Here is a 13,862-nt window from a genome sequence, read left to right as displayed (position 1 = left end):
ATTACAATCTTTGCTAATTCTATAATATGTGCAGAAAAGAAGTTTTGTACACAAGTCATAAAAGTTGTGTACTGTAGGAAGAAATGACTAAAAATAACAAAGATTTTTGCACATTTAGACAACTGACCATCTAAAGGCCTAGATTTCTTCTGGTTGTCCTCATAGTTAGAGGTTAAAGTGGAATTTGGGGACAAACAGGAACAAAAAATAGTCTTTCCACTGCCTGCTTCTTAAAATATAAGTAATAAATATATGTAATAATTTGTTGCTTTTTTCTATTTAAAAAAATATTGAATTCAATGTGTTAGACTGTTGGTCGGTCCTTCACAGATGTCTAAAAACTGATTTAATGTAATAAAAGGTGATCAGGCCACCTCCAGGGCTGTGGAGTGAAGCCAACACAGAAAGTGCAAAAAAAACAACAACCTGCAGTTTGTCAAACGTCCACTTGAGGCTGGTTCCAGAAGTGAGTCAGTCTCCATAAGGCCCCATGTTCAAATGTCCAACTTCACAGCAGAAATAAACATGTCTACAGCCAGTGGTAGACAACATGTTTGGATCCTGAAACTGAACTTTTCACATTATTTTATTTGTAGAATATTTCAACAAAAATGAGGAAAGGTCATCAGAAATAAAAATGTATGCTGCAGAGGACCCCAGGTTGGCTTTTAGGAACCAACGGTCTACATAGAGTGGATGAAGCAAAGGCACTTCTGAACAACAAAAAAAAGAGAGAGAGACGAACAGGATCTAAAACAAGTGTGATGAAAAATGGTAGTACAGCTACAATGTGGAACAAGAGATTAATTTAATTTAGTTAAAAACTTTATGATTTGAAAAAATAATAGAAAACATTTAAAATGTTCACTTTCTGGTAATAAACAGGAGAATAAATGAAGTCTAAAACAAACTCTTGACATGTTATTTGTGTTCTATTTGCGTTTTTGAAGACTTTTATTTAATTTTATTATCTCTAAACACTCATAAAAATAAAAGATACTAACTGCAACAAAAATGGTTCTTTGGAGTGAAGCCATAGAAGAACCAGTTTCAGGAGGTAGAGTGGATTGTCCACTATTCAGATGATTAAGAGATTGTGAAGAGTCTTCAATTCAATTAAATTTTATTTATGTAGCGGCAAAAATGATCTCATGACACTTTTCATATAGAGCAGGTCTAGACTGTGGTCTTTATAATATTATTTACAGAGACCCAACAATTCCATGAGAACGTGCTGGACAGGAGAACACAGAAACTCCGGGGACAAAGTTTAGTTAGTAACATGCATTAATAAGACATGTAATCGAAGCGTCCTGAACCCCAACTTGGTCCAGAAGGTGTGCGAATGTGTGGTTCCCCAAAAACTAACTGAACACTTGATGGCACTGACATTTATACACTGCCAATGAGTGAATGATGTAGTGGTCGGAGTACTCGAAAATATATAAGTATATAAGTACAGTCCATTTAGTTCCACAAAGAACCTTTTACCAAAAATAGTTCTTTGTTAAGATCGTTTGACCTTTACCAAAGGTTTTTTGTGGTTCAGTAAAAATGTCTTTAGAATTGTTGTTAATTTATTTGAACATTTTAAATCAAAATATTTTGGGTATGCTGAAAAACAAGAACATGAGCAGAGTTGTTGTTGCAGTGTGAACACTGGCAGCTACAAACACTTTGTCAAACATACTTAAATCTTATGTGCCAAACACTGAAGCTAAATAGCAACAGCAACATTAACAGCAACATGGTTTCTGCAGGTTCCAACAAAATATTTTGAAGAACCTCTAAGGTCTTTGTAAGGCTTTTCAAGGCCTGTAAATGAAAGGACAAATTCATGTGCAAACCTGACCTTGAAACCAAAACCAATTAATTAATTCAATTAAATAACAATGAATTAATTGAGAAAATCTAGTTGTAGCCATAATTTCATGCTATATAACTCCAATAAAAATGAAGGAAGTTTAAAGAAGCATGTGGAGCACTTGAAAAACCATCAATGAAATAAAGAGGTTGTCTGATTGTTGAGAGGTTTCATTTTCTTGTCATTCCTCACATTGTTTCATGACCGAGGTCTTCGGATGAACACTCGACTGCTCTGACCGTCGAGAGGGCGACCCTCTGAGATTTCTGGTCTGTTGGCGCCACTTCATGGTCGTTTGTGGTAACAGCAGTGGTTTGCTGCCACAAGTCAAACGGTGGAGACCCTTCTGTCATATCAACATTTGATCACATCATGTAAACGCTTTATGAAATGAATCTTAAAATAAATTAAAAATATTTATTAATCTGTTATTATTATAATGCTTTGGTTCTCTATCTGAATTTAATAAAATAAATAAAATTAATCTGGTATTTAGAAATGCTTGGTCTCTATCTTATTTAATAAAATAAATAAATTACATTTTTTACATTTTTACAACAATTTACAACAAGAAACGATTAATTTAATTTAATTTAATTTAATTTAATTTAATTTAATTTAATTTAATTGTATTTTATTTTATTTTATTTTATTTTATTTTATCTTGTTCGCGGTGTATCCACAGTCTGTTGTGTGTTTGTTGTTTTCCAGCAGTAGATGGCGATAGTGTTTCACCTCAACGTTTGCTCACTTCCGTTTCCTAAAACTAAAGAAAAAGCAGAATAACCGGAAGGACTCACTCGTATGTGGTTGCTAACTCGTTAGCATCTGACGTTGTTGTATTTAAGCTCGCTGAAACGGTTGAAATGGACAAACTGGTTAAATTACAGGAGTCTGACCCGTATGAGATCGAGGAGCCGAGCGACGAGGACCGGGCCGAGACCAGGTCAGAACCAGAACCCCACAGTTAGCTTTCAAAACCACTAGCTTTAGCCCCACGAGGTTAGCTAGCTGAATGCTAACATGTAAACAAACCGGAGCCGGCGCGCGAGCCGACACATGAACTGAACTCGTGACATCATGACAGAGATTTAATTCAACCCGACGTTTTCTGTGTTAGAAAAAGGGTTTTGAACAAAATATTAGTATGAAGACACAGAGGAAACTAAAGTACTTACAGTCATGTCGTTTAAGCAGTTTGACATGATTTTTATTTAAATATAGATTTTTGTAAGTAGACCTTTTCATGCTGAATAGACAGATTAAAAGATTGCAAAGCCAGAAATTATATTTACAAATTGGTGAATTCAACGAGGCATTAAATAAGTAGAACATTTCATAAAGACATTTTGAGTGTGCCTGACTGTGGGCCCCATACATTATTATTGACACCGCAGTGTCACAGAGACTTCAATAAAGTTAGTCAAAGGCAGGCTTGAGGTTGCCAAGCAACCAGCGTCAGCTTGCAGGTCAGAGCAATTAACTGCAGCTGTGCTCTGTGTCTGTGTGAGTGACTGAGTGGCCCAGAAAATCTCTAAATGAACCCCCCTATGAACCAATGCCAAACGGTAGAGCGTATTAAAAAGCCGAAATGATCGTGAGCATCCTCATCTTGTTGACCAGGTGAATGCCGGATTTCAGTGGCTAAAGTTTAAAAATGTGACCTGGAGAGCGAAAGAAAGAACAGGTGCCCCGTGCTCCTTTGGGAAATTTCTCCTCACCAATTTACATGGCTGTCTATGGGGGCTGTCGGTGGGTGATCCTGGTGCATCAGTGCGTCTCCCGCCAAAACTATAAGTCTGACAGCTTCAACACTGATACCACTCCGTAGCTCACGATTTGTCCTACGTTTCTATTAGGGATGCACCAAAATGAACATTTTCGGCTGAAACCGAATAAGAATTAAATGGTTGGCCGAATACCGAAACCGAATATGAAATGCGGTTGTTAAATTTTTCACATTTTTTTTTTTTACTATTGCATAAATAGCCTAGAATAAGTGTGTAGACATGTTTTCTTCAAATAAAGTAAATGTTTATTTAATATCCTTCAAATATTCCAGCAGAATTTCCAGTTAGTATAATTATTATTTCATAAATTTTTCTTTTTTCATTAGGCTAGGCTTTCCTTCGTGAACTTTTTGTTTTTTTCAAACAGGTCGGCCATGGATGGAGTTGCGGTGCCGTGCGTAGCTTTCCTCTTAGCCGCAGCCGTCTCTTTCTCGTTTTCCTCATATATAGGAGGATGCTTGGTTTTCAAATAGCTTATTAATCCAGAAGTGCTAAACGTTTTAGCTGAGGAACCCCCTCTAAAAATGTTGGTGTTGCATTCATTGCAAACCGCAATCTTTTTCTCGCTCTCAGAGATTTTAAAGTACTTCCAAACTGCCGTCATTTTCGACAGAATCCGCCAGGTCCAGTATTGTCAGGTCTTGCGATAGACATAACACCTGACTAAATAAGGTTAATGGGAAGTGGGTTGTCTGCCAATGGGAGAGGACGTTTGTGTTTTAATTTTTTTTTTTTTTTTTTTTTGGATCGTACAGATAGAAAGACAAAGACGGTGTTGATTATTTCGCTCTTTGCGTGCGTGTGTGTGAGCGAGAGAGACAGCATGTATCATTTTGTTTTGAGAGAGAAACAGAGTTACCATTCAGAAACATTGTATCAAACATCGGAATCAGTAACCCTAGCCAGATCACCGCGCCCGTTGTTTCATTGCATCAAGAAGAAGAAGAAGATATACTTTATTTAATCCCTCAATGGGGAAATTCTTTTTTCACTCTATTTTATTTTTTTTTACATGCATTTGAACCCGGACGCACACACATGCAGTACAACGGCATAGACATGCAAATGTGGAGAGAGATAGTGGAGTGATGCGCCCAGCGAGCAGTTAGGGGGGTCGATTTTGCAATATTCAGCCGCATACTTTCGGTTGCCGAATATTCGGTGCTTCCCTACTTTCTATGTATAAATAATTTCTGGAGAGTGACATTTGTGGCCACAAGAGCTGTTTGCAGATTTATTTTTTGACAAATGTTTCTCTCCCTCTCCACTCTGATGATGTCACTCTAGCTCTCAAACATTCTACCAATACACACCCATTGCAGGTTTTTGAGAAGTCATAGCACACCATTCCTGGCCGAGCCGCTCGCTTTGATTCCTTTTTTTGTGTATGTGCGACCAAAGCTGTAGGAGGAGTAGCGCCTACGTAATTCCTGGAATATGTAAGAGTAATAAGTATTTGGAATAATAAATAGTCAATCAACTAGTTCGAACAAATGAGTCATTTTGTCATTGTTTTCTATAGAAAGTGCAGTTTGTACGAGCATTACTGTGTGGACTGAAAAATAAGACATTCTCAGACGTTTTATAGACCAGATGATTTCTCTGTTCATTACGATGTCAGATGAATTAATAATAAAAAATAACATATTAGCTGCAGCCGTCCTCAGTCCTCCTTTTTTTCCTCCGTTTTTTATTTCCTGCCGGCTGTAAAAACAAATTCTGTGTTTAGTTCGGAGGATGAGCTCGACGTGCTGCTGAACGGCACTCCGGAGCAGAAGAAGAAGCTGATCAGAGAGTATCTGACGGGGGAGAGTGAGTCGTCCAGCGGGGATGAGTTTGAGAAGGAGATGGAGGCAGAGCTCAGCTCCACCATCAAGACCATGGAGGGAACCTGGGGACCATCAACAGCAGGTACCTCCAACCTGCAGTTTCCGTGGAGAGGGACGTGTTGGGTGTATTTTACTGGAAGTATGGCTTTGTGAGGACGTCACTCTGTTGTTGTCGTGGTTGGTGTCTCACCCCCTGAGCCACAAGAATCTCACGACGATGTGTTTGTGAGACTGAAAAGCTGGATTAATCCCAGAGTTATCCTCTGATTAATCCCACTAATCCTGCTCTCTGATGATTGTGTGTTTATTCTCCAGCAGAAACCTCTGGGAGCCAAGGAGCAGGAGGAGGAGGAGGAGGAGGAGGAGGAGGAGGAGGTCCTGGACATCCTCCCAACTCCCAGATGTACGATGAGGTGTACTTTGACTCTGACTCAGAGGAGGAAGACACACCAAGTAAGCGCGAATGTTTCTAACACACAAATACGTCACCATCATGATCGATGAGCTCATTCTGGTCAGTTTTCCTTCGTCTTCTACGTAGGCAGCTCCACCGGCCGGAGGCGGAAACAGCGTACCATACTGACTAATGACGAGCTGCTGTACGACCCCGATGAGGACGACAGGGATCAAGCCTGGGTGGACGCCAGGAGGAGACAGTAAGACACTCTGATCAAACATTTGTTCATGCAGACAAAATCAGTCCAAACTCATCCAGTGTCTCGTCCTCTCTGCAGGTATCACTGCAGGAAACGGCCGACGGCAGCGTCTCGGTTGCAGCCTCGTCAGTCTCAGGGTTTACCCAGCAGCGATGCCATCCTCAACTGTCCCGCCTGCATGACAACACTCTGCCTAGACTGCCAGAGGTGAGACAGGACACAATGAGGGATGATCTGATCTTTCACATGACACCCCGATTGGACCAACACTCACTAACACGGCGTGCTAAACTAAAGATAAACTAAAGCTTGTTTTTGTCCACTCAGGCATGAAAAGTACCGGACGCAGTATCGAGCCATGTTCGTCATGAACTGCACGGTGAAGAAAGACGAGGTGTTACGATACCAAACGCAGGAGCAGGTGAAGAAGCAGAGGAAGAGGAAGAAGAGGAGGGGACAGAACACAGAGACGATGCCGAACGAGACTCCTGATCCAACTCCTGCTGGGATGGACGCCGATGAGGTTTACCACCCGGTTCAGTGCTCCGAGTGCTCCACCGAGGTGGCCGTGTTCGATAAAGACGAGGTCTACCACTTCTTTAACATCCTGTCCAGCCACTGCTGAGACAGACAGACAGACAGTTTTTTTATTTTTTTATTCATAGGTTTGATTTTTCACCTCAGAGCAGCTTCTTCAGCTTTAAGAAGAAGAAAATAAAGCAGGATGATTGCTTCTATCGTGTCCGACCCGAGAGGGAAGAATCCTGCTGTGGTCGCTCCGAGTGCATCGATCACTCGGTTCATAAACACTCGGACACACGCTCCCTCAACTGCTGAGGAGAAAAAAAATCTGGATGGAAGTGGAGTGTTAGCAGAGCGTATTCTGTCCATGAATTTTTAAAAACATCTTACAAAAAACTACAAAAGTCTGCTCGGTGCAGAACACATGAGAGCCTGAATTTTAAGGCCGATAGTGATAGACTGGATGCCTCAAACATTTTTGTTAAGGATTCCCGGTCACACTTTCTCTTTTAGCGTTCATAACCTGTATAGTAACGTTGAATAAATGGTTTGCAACACCCTCTGCTGTACATGTATGTACATCTGTGTGTTTAATAATGAATTTGTCAACAAAACAGCTGTAAGTGGATGATGTATAAACAGAGAATGAATGACGGCAGTATCGATTAACCTATTGATTATTGTCTCGATTAAAAGGTCCAGAAAATGTTGACGTGTTTTGTCCAGAACTCAAAGATTCTCAGTGCAGGACGCTGACAGGTGATGCTGAGATCTGTTGCTGCTATAATGAAATTCAGGGAGCGTACCTTTTAAAAGCGTGAATGTCATGTATTCTATGATTTAGAAGATTATAGTATATATTCAACCATCTACATTTATAACTCCAAATTAAACTAAAGAAAACTAAAATCTTGACAATCAGAGAATTTAGACATTTTCAAAATAATGAATTATTGACCAACTGTTGCAGCTGTAATGACGATACTGCTTAATGCAGGTGTAATAACATGAAACATGTCTTCATAGGAAAATTTATTATGGTTAACAAACACTTTAGCATCTTGATATCTACTTATAATTTAGCAAATGTGCATGTAATGCTTTTAATTACTAAATATTGAGGATCATGGGCTTATTAATGTTTGTTTAGTTTGTTTGTTTTTACTGATGGGGATGTTGCAATTAAGCCTGTCAGTGTTTTGTGTTGAACAAACTGTGTAACAGAGACGTTGTTTTTCAGTAAACAGCTCTATACTCGTTACTTGTTAATTATCTGCTCAGGTTATGCTTCAGGTGTAAGCAAACAGTAAACAGTAGAACTTGTCATAACCTGTACAAGCTAGTTTTTGGTTTACTGAAGCTCTCTGAGCTTTGTGTTTAACAAACATTTACATCTCTAAAGAAACTTTAGCCCCCCAAAGCAGCTGGTTGTTTCGGTTTTTATGAAAATATGCTTACAAACAAAGAAACCGTGTCAATAACACTGTGGGCAGCTTCACAGGACTTTTATTTTGAAATCAGGATGTCGGAACTCCCTGTTACGCGTCAGAGCAGGGGCGCTCGAACGCCGCGTTGTGATTGGCTGAAAAACAGCACCTCATGATTTAACGTCAGCGTAGGACGAATCACGTCGACAGAGAAATAAAACTGCTAAAGAAGAAGGAGAAATAATAAGTTGTTTGTGAAGTTGGAGCCATGGCCCTGGGTGACTGTTGGAAGCAGTTATCGTGGTTTTACTACCAATATCTTCTGGTGACGGCGCTGTACATGCTGGAGCCCTGGGAGCGGACCGTGTTCAGTATCCTTTCCCGTGTCAGAGTCACTTCAAGCGGCTGTACGAGCGAGTTAACGCGCTAACTGTAGCTAAGAGCGGAGCCCGCTGCTGTCCGGACACACAGCGCCTCGTTTTCTCCTCTTCACGTATGTAGGGTGGCGTTAAGTGAATACAGGTTAAAACATGTTATATATATGTGTGGACCTTCGTGGTTAATTCTGCATGTAGAGTGGTCATTGTTCTCGTGTTAGCACCATGCTAACGTCCGTGAAAATAGTTGTAGTTTTTAATAAAACTGAAAAATATTTCAGTAAAGAATGAATGCCGAATGAAGAGAGTTCTGCCGTTGTTTTGCTACGTTTGTTCTACATTGTACGTACACTCTGTTATAAGTGAATGGTCGTTGAATACGTATAAATTTAAAGTAACTGTAAACTTGTTGACAGTCGCTGACGCTGTTTGGCGGAAGAGGAAGGAGACTGGTGATGTGTCGGTGGTGAACGAGCCGGTTCAAAGAGCCGGCTCTTTTAAGTGAACGATGGGAGGAGCCGGTACGTGAGCAGTTGAGTGAGAGTAGAAAAAGAAGCAGCATTTCTATGGTTTATGGTTTTTTAAAATAGATTTTTTTACAGGTGTTTCTATCTGCTTTGTGTAGTAGAGTGGTTCTACAAGCAGGTTAGTGCATTCACTGGGTGGTTTCAGAGAGTTATAACGGTCTGTAAACGTAATGAACACAGCAATTTATTGAAATTAGAAAAAATATTTTTTTTATGCTTGAATAAAGAAAGTACAAAGGATGTACATGATATATGTGTACACATACAAATTGACAAAGTCAAATCAGTGCTAAATCTGGCTGAATTATGAAAGGTATAAGTGGTAAAAATGAAGAGCCGTTTGGAAGTCAAAAGTGCCGGCTCTTCTTGGTGAGCTGAATCGAATGATCTGACTCCCTAAAAAGAACCGAACTTCCCATCGCTAAAAGAGACTGTGTTCCTTAAGAGTTTCGAGTTAAAGACACTGACTTATCACAGCAGGGTCTCACACTTTGTTGTGCTGCTGTTGTACATTTTAATCAAAATAAAGTAGTAGGGTTGTAAAAGGAGTTTAAGCGTGTTGATGGGGGGCATCCAGGCTTAATCTAGCTGCTAGTGATGGGAAGTTAGCTTCTGTTTAGGGAGTCGGATCATTCGACTCAGCTCACCAAGAAGAGTCAGCTCTTTCGACTTCCAAACGGCACTCCATGTTACCACTTGTATCTTTTACAGTTCAGCCAAATGTGGCGTGTTTTGACTTGTGATTTATATGTGTACTCATATATCACTTCAGTTATTCAACACATCTTTTGTAGTGAAGTATTCAAAAGTAAAAAATTACATTTTCTAATATCGATAAATTGCTGTAGCCAGTTGTTTCCATTGCATTTACAGACAACGGTCTGTGAACCTATGAGCGCTGCTCCTTGCTTGGTGGTATCCCTATCTAACCTTATGTGATTGGTTGCACAACACGCACATTATATTTAGTCGGTGCATGCATGGAGCACCCGTAGCACACTGTATCAAAAAAAAAAAACTGATCTTAGACGGGAGCTGGCTCCCATCATTCACTTAAAAGAGCTGGCTGTTTGAACTGGCTCGTTCGCGACTGACACATCACTACTAGCTGCAGCTGTTTAAAGCAGCCAAGGTCTGATAACCTGCACATGCTCGTAAACACCAGTGATGTCACATGTTAATAGATTTATTTTATGATCACTGTGAAAGTTCAACCTGTAAAGTTTATCTGAGGAGTTAATAATTAAAGTGCATCATGTTAATGGTAGTACGGCTGTACTTGGATCTGTGCTGTCAGTGTCATATTATGTACATGATGGATCGTCTTCCTACAGTTGGTGTCACTCTCAGCCTGTAGCTCGTCTTCCCCCTGAAGGTGAGGCGTGTTTGTGTGCATTAAGTCAGGGCTTTGTTGTTGTTCCTCCTCTGCTGGTTATCAGCCTGAGTGCCGCTGCTGCTCCACATCAAATGTTAATCCCCTCAGCTGCTCAGGGATCGTGCTGCTGATTTAGTTGATTACGTCTTTAGAAATGCTGAGATGAACTAGATTTTCATTTTGACATGATCACAGAGGCGTTTGGCTGATAATCTGCCCAAAACTCTACTTAGGGTGAAAACCTGAACTGTCCCATTCAGTTTGTCAGACAATGTTAGAACACTTGGATGGACATGAAACCTTGTTTGATTAACACACCGAATAAACTGTTTGAAAATAGCCTGTGGACTGAATAAGGGGAGTCATGATACCTCCCAAGATGCATTTCTGTTAGAAGCAGTTCATAGCTCCTCGTACTGTTCAGACTTTCATTAGCTGTTTGGACAAAAACCTAAAACCCGCCTATCAGAGTTAATGAGTGTCACAGCGGTGTTTCTTTTCTTCTCATTTCACTTTGTAATCACGGGATGCGTACTTCATTACAATGAAGAGCTATCATGAGAACATTAACGGAACAAAAATGATGATGATTTGTTTCTGCAAATGAAACAACGTGTTCCACTCTTTAGTTTAAACTTTCTTTAAACGTTTTACACTGGCAATCAGTTATTGATTCATTATAATCTGTCATAAATACTAATAGACTGATCAGTGTTCTGTGAGCTGCACCGTAAACCTACCAAAGTGATTTGTAGCTGCTGTCTGTGGATAATATGCTGTTTAACATTAATGCCTGACGGATTATGCCCATCGGCATCTGTACCAACAATATTGTTGTTTTTTATATATAGTTTCTAACTCTTAAAGGACCAGTGTGTGGGATTTAGTGGCATCTAGTGGTGAGACTGCAGATTACAATTTACTGAATACAGGCCTCACACTCTTTCCAAGCATAAAGGAGAAATTACAGTAGCTGAGAAAGTTGCAAAAAAAGTCACTTAATGCTCACTGTTTTGTCCATTTTGGGCTACTGTAGAAACACGGCAGCTCAACATGCTAGAGGACCCATGGCGTCTGTAGATCTAAAAGTCTCATTCTAAGGTAACAAATGCATAACGAGTAACACTTAGGAAGATTATATTCCATTTCTGCCATTAGACCATCATAAATGTTTGACATTGCACCTTTTTAAATTTTAAATATCAGCTAAGAAAATAAGTCGGTTTCACAAACTCTGTATTGGTCAGGCTGCAGTTAATATCACTGAAGCTATCTTTGAACATAATCCAGGCAGTGATGAGTTATCGTTATCACCACAACGTGATTTTAGAAAAAACTCAGTTGTGTTAAAGAAGTTTACAGAGAAGGTGGAGAGGTCTAAAATCCACAATATCATGCTACACTTTTTTTATTTTCACAGCTTCGTTTGCATAAATATCGAAAAAAGAATTATGCTTTGAACAGAACTTCTTCCAGAGCAGGTTGCATCTGCAGCATGCAAAAGGTGATCTAGGTTAACAGAAAGCCTCAATAATACCTCATTAATACATCGTTAATACCTTGTTAACACATTAATTAGGCTTCGTAGTCACCACTAAATACGATATCAGCGAACACGACCAGAGCCGGGCCTGTCAGCCTGTACATGAATCAGTTAGGAGGCGGTGGTTGATGTGGGCACATCAGAATGTGACACTGAGTCTTAAATTTTAGAACAAGTTCATAACGAGTTCATAACGAGGTCTTCAGCTCCTTAACTCCTCCTCCTCAGACTCCCTGCTGATCTCCGTGGCCGGCATGGCCGTGTACACCGGCTACGTCTTCATGCCGCAGCACATCATGGCCATCCTGCACTACTTCGAGGTCGTCCAATGACACAAAGACTCTGCCCGTGTCCACCCACAGGTCCGGTCTGTCTCTGGCTTCCCGTCCGTCTGTCTCTCTGCCCGCCCGCCTGCCAGCCTGTCTGTCAGCCATCTCCTGGTGTTCAGGTGGAGACGTTTCCAACCACGTTTTCCAATATCGAAGCTCAAAGCTGAACGTCTCGCCGGAGGTCATTGTGGACCGTTTCACTGAAATATTTTGGGATTGTGAACACTGTTGGGCTTGGAGGCAAAAGGGTGCGCTTGATTTTGTTTTTATCTCATTAAATCAAGCACACATTACTGGTTTAAACGTGTAAATTATCTGGATGTGTGGGTGTGACTGGACTTTTATTTTTATTCCGTGGTGTTGTCTCAGAGTTTTATGCACAGCAGCTGATGTAACTTCCTTTTTATGAGTCTAATAAGATTATTAGAACAGGAGCAGATCTCTAACCGAGGGAGCCGCTGCTCTAAAGAAACAACTTGAGCCATTTTTAACCTCCACCATCATCTTCCAGCCTCTGTTTGAACATACAGACACTCCGATTATAAGTCTGAGCTAAAAAATCTTTTATGACCTCTTGAACATCAAACACCACACGAGCTTTGGCTCCGATCGGAGAGTATCTAATGACTCGTGAAGTTGGATCAGCATTTCTCTTATTACCTGCAGCTTCTTGTCCGCCTGCATCAGCCTGTAAAAGGCGGTGGTGATAGTCATCAGGTCGTGAATAAAGTGACGCTTGGTTGATGATGAATGGTAACAGGTTGAAAATGACAAGTTATCCTTTAAGTTCCCGTTAACAGTGTCCTCTTTGCACAGAAACGGTAAATGTTTATGAAGTTCCATTTTTATGTCATTCTATATTTTATGATATACTCTACAACTACTGCTACTGGTATCCCTTTAGAAAAAAATTTTCCTTGCAAAACTATGTATATTTCTCAAGTTTGTGTATATAATCTTGTATACATATTTGTAAAGTTTTGTAGTCTGCATGTAGAATAAAAACATTTGTGGCTTTTGTGAGCTGCTGATGTTAAATACTGTTCTGTAACTAAAATCATTAAAGGGATATTTCACTAAGCTAAAACAGTTTGTTTTACCTGGTGTTATTTATTTACTCTAAACAATCAGCTATGATTGAAGAAACTGAGCTTCTGTAAGTTGATCTACAACTGCCTGAACATTCACATAGTGTGATGCTGCATTTGTACGTCACTTTGAACACACAGGAAAATTTACATTATAGAAAATATCTGCAGTACCCAAAATGAGGAAATCCTACAGACCTTGAACCATTTAACGGTGTCTGCAGGAGGACGTAGGTGTAGACGTTTCACTTTTGGTAAGAAGATAATCTTCCGACGGGTTAAATTATTCTATTTTAGGTTAAAATAGATGTTGATTTTAATGGACAGAAAAGTCTACAGATGTTGATTTTTGACGCTTTAATGTATCCATGATTTCCTTTTCCTGTAATTGCAACCTTTAGACACTGACTGGGGATGTTTCCATGTTTTAAACACTGAAGAGTTACCTTTGTGAATGTTTTATATAAAGCATCTAAAACATCTGTTAAGTTGACTTTGCTGAAGTTTAACTGCGTATATATACAGTGGGGCAAAA

At 40.0% G+C, this 13,862-nt stretch overlaps 2 protein-coding genes across 3 annotated transcripts; both read left to right on the top strand.

The window, feature by feature from the left end:
• Positions 1–2,607: 2,607 nt before the first annotated feature.
• eapp (e2f-associated phosphoprotein) lies at positions 2,608–7,369 on the top strand. Of its 2 annotated transcripts, none has more exons than XM_010738289.3 (6): positions 2,608–2,810; positions 5,384–5,565; positions 5,802–5,936; positions 6,025–6,139; positions 6,218–6,346; positions 6,467–7,369. In XM_010738289.3, exons 1-6 carry the CDS (start codon positions 2,731–2,733, stop codon positions 6,762–6,764), a joined length of 939 nt encoding a protein of 312 aa, XP_010736591.2. In that variant the 5' UTR covers positions 2,608–2,730; the 3' UTR covers positions 6,765–7,369. The 2 variants fall into 2 exon arrangements, with proteins under 2 accessions (XP_010736591.2, XP_010736590.2); XM_010738288.3 differs by having other exon boundaries at positions 2,609–2,810; positions 5,799–5,936.
• Positions 7,370–8,254: 885 nt separating this feature from the next.
• Positions 8,255–13,326, top strand: sptssa (serine palmitoyltransferase, small subunit A). The gene is made up of 2 exons (XM_010738287.3): positions 8,255–8,459; positions 12,139–13,326. The coding sequence occupies exons 1-2, from the start codon at positions 8,357–8,359 to the stop codon at positions 12,240–12,242; spliced, it is 207 nt and encodes a 68-aa protein (XP_010736589.1). The 5' UTR covers positions 8,255–8,356; the 3' UTR covers positions 12,243–13,326.
• Positions 13,327–13,862: the final 536 nt, after the last annotated feature.

The sequence above is a fragment of the Larimichthys crocea genome, chromosome V, assembly GCF_000972845.2.
Source record: "Larimichthys crocea isolate SSNF chromosome V, L_crocea_2.0, whole genome shotgun sequence".
NCBI classification, from domain to species: Eukaryota; Metazoa; Chordata; class Actinopteri; family Sciaenidae; genus Larimichthys; species Larimichthys crocea.
This window is presented reverse-complemented; position numbering and strand designations above follow the sequence as displayed.

Coding starts and splice junctions, on each gene's coding strand:
- eapp (XM_010738288.3), top strand. CDS start 2,731: ATGGACAAACTGGTTAAATTACAGGAGTCTGACCCGTATGAGATCGAG. Junction 5,566..5,798: donor CTGGGGACCATCAACAGCAG/GTACCTCCAACC, acceptor TTTATTCTCCAG/CAGAAACCTCTGGGAGCCAA. Junction 6,347..6,466: donor CTCTGCCTAGACTGCCAGAG/GTGAGACAGGAC, acceptor TTGTCCACTCAG/GCATGAAAAGTACCGGACGC.
- sptssa (XM_010738287.3), top strand. CDS start 8,357: ATGGCCCTGGGTGACTGTTGGAAGCAGTTATCGTGGTTTTACTACCAA. Junction 8,460..12,138: donor CTGGGAGCGGACCGTGTTCA/GTATCCTTTCCC, acceptor CCTCCTCCTCAG/ACTCCCTGCTGATCTCCGTG.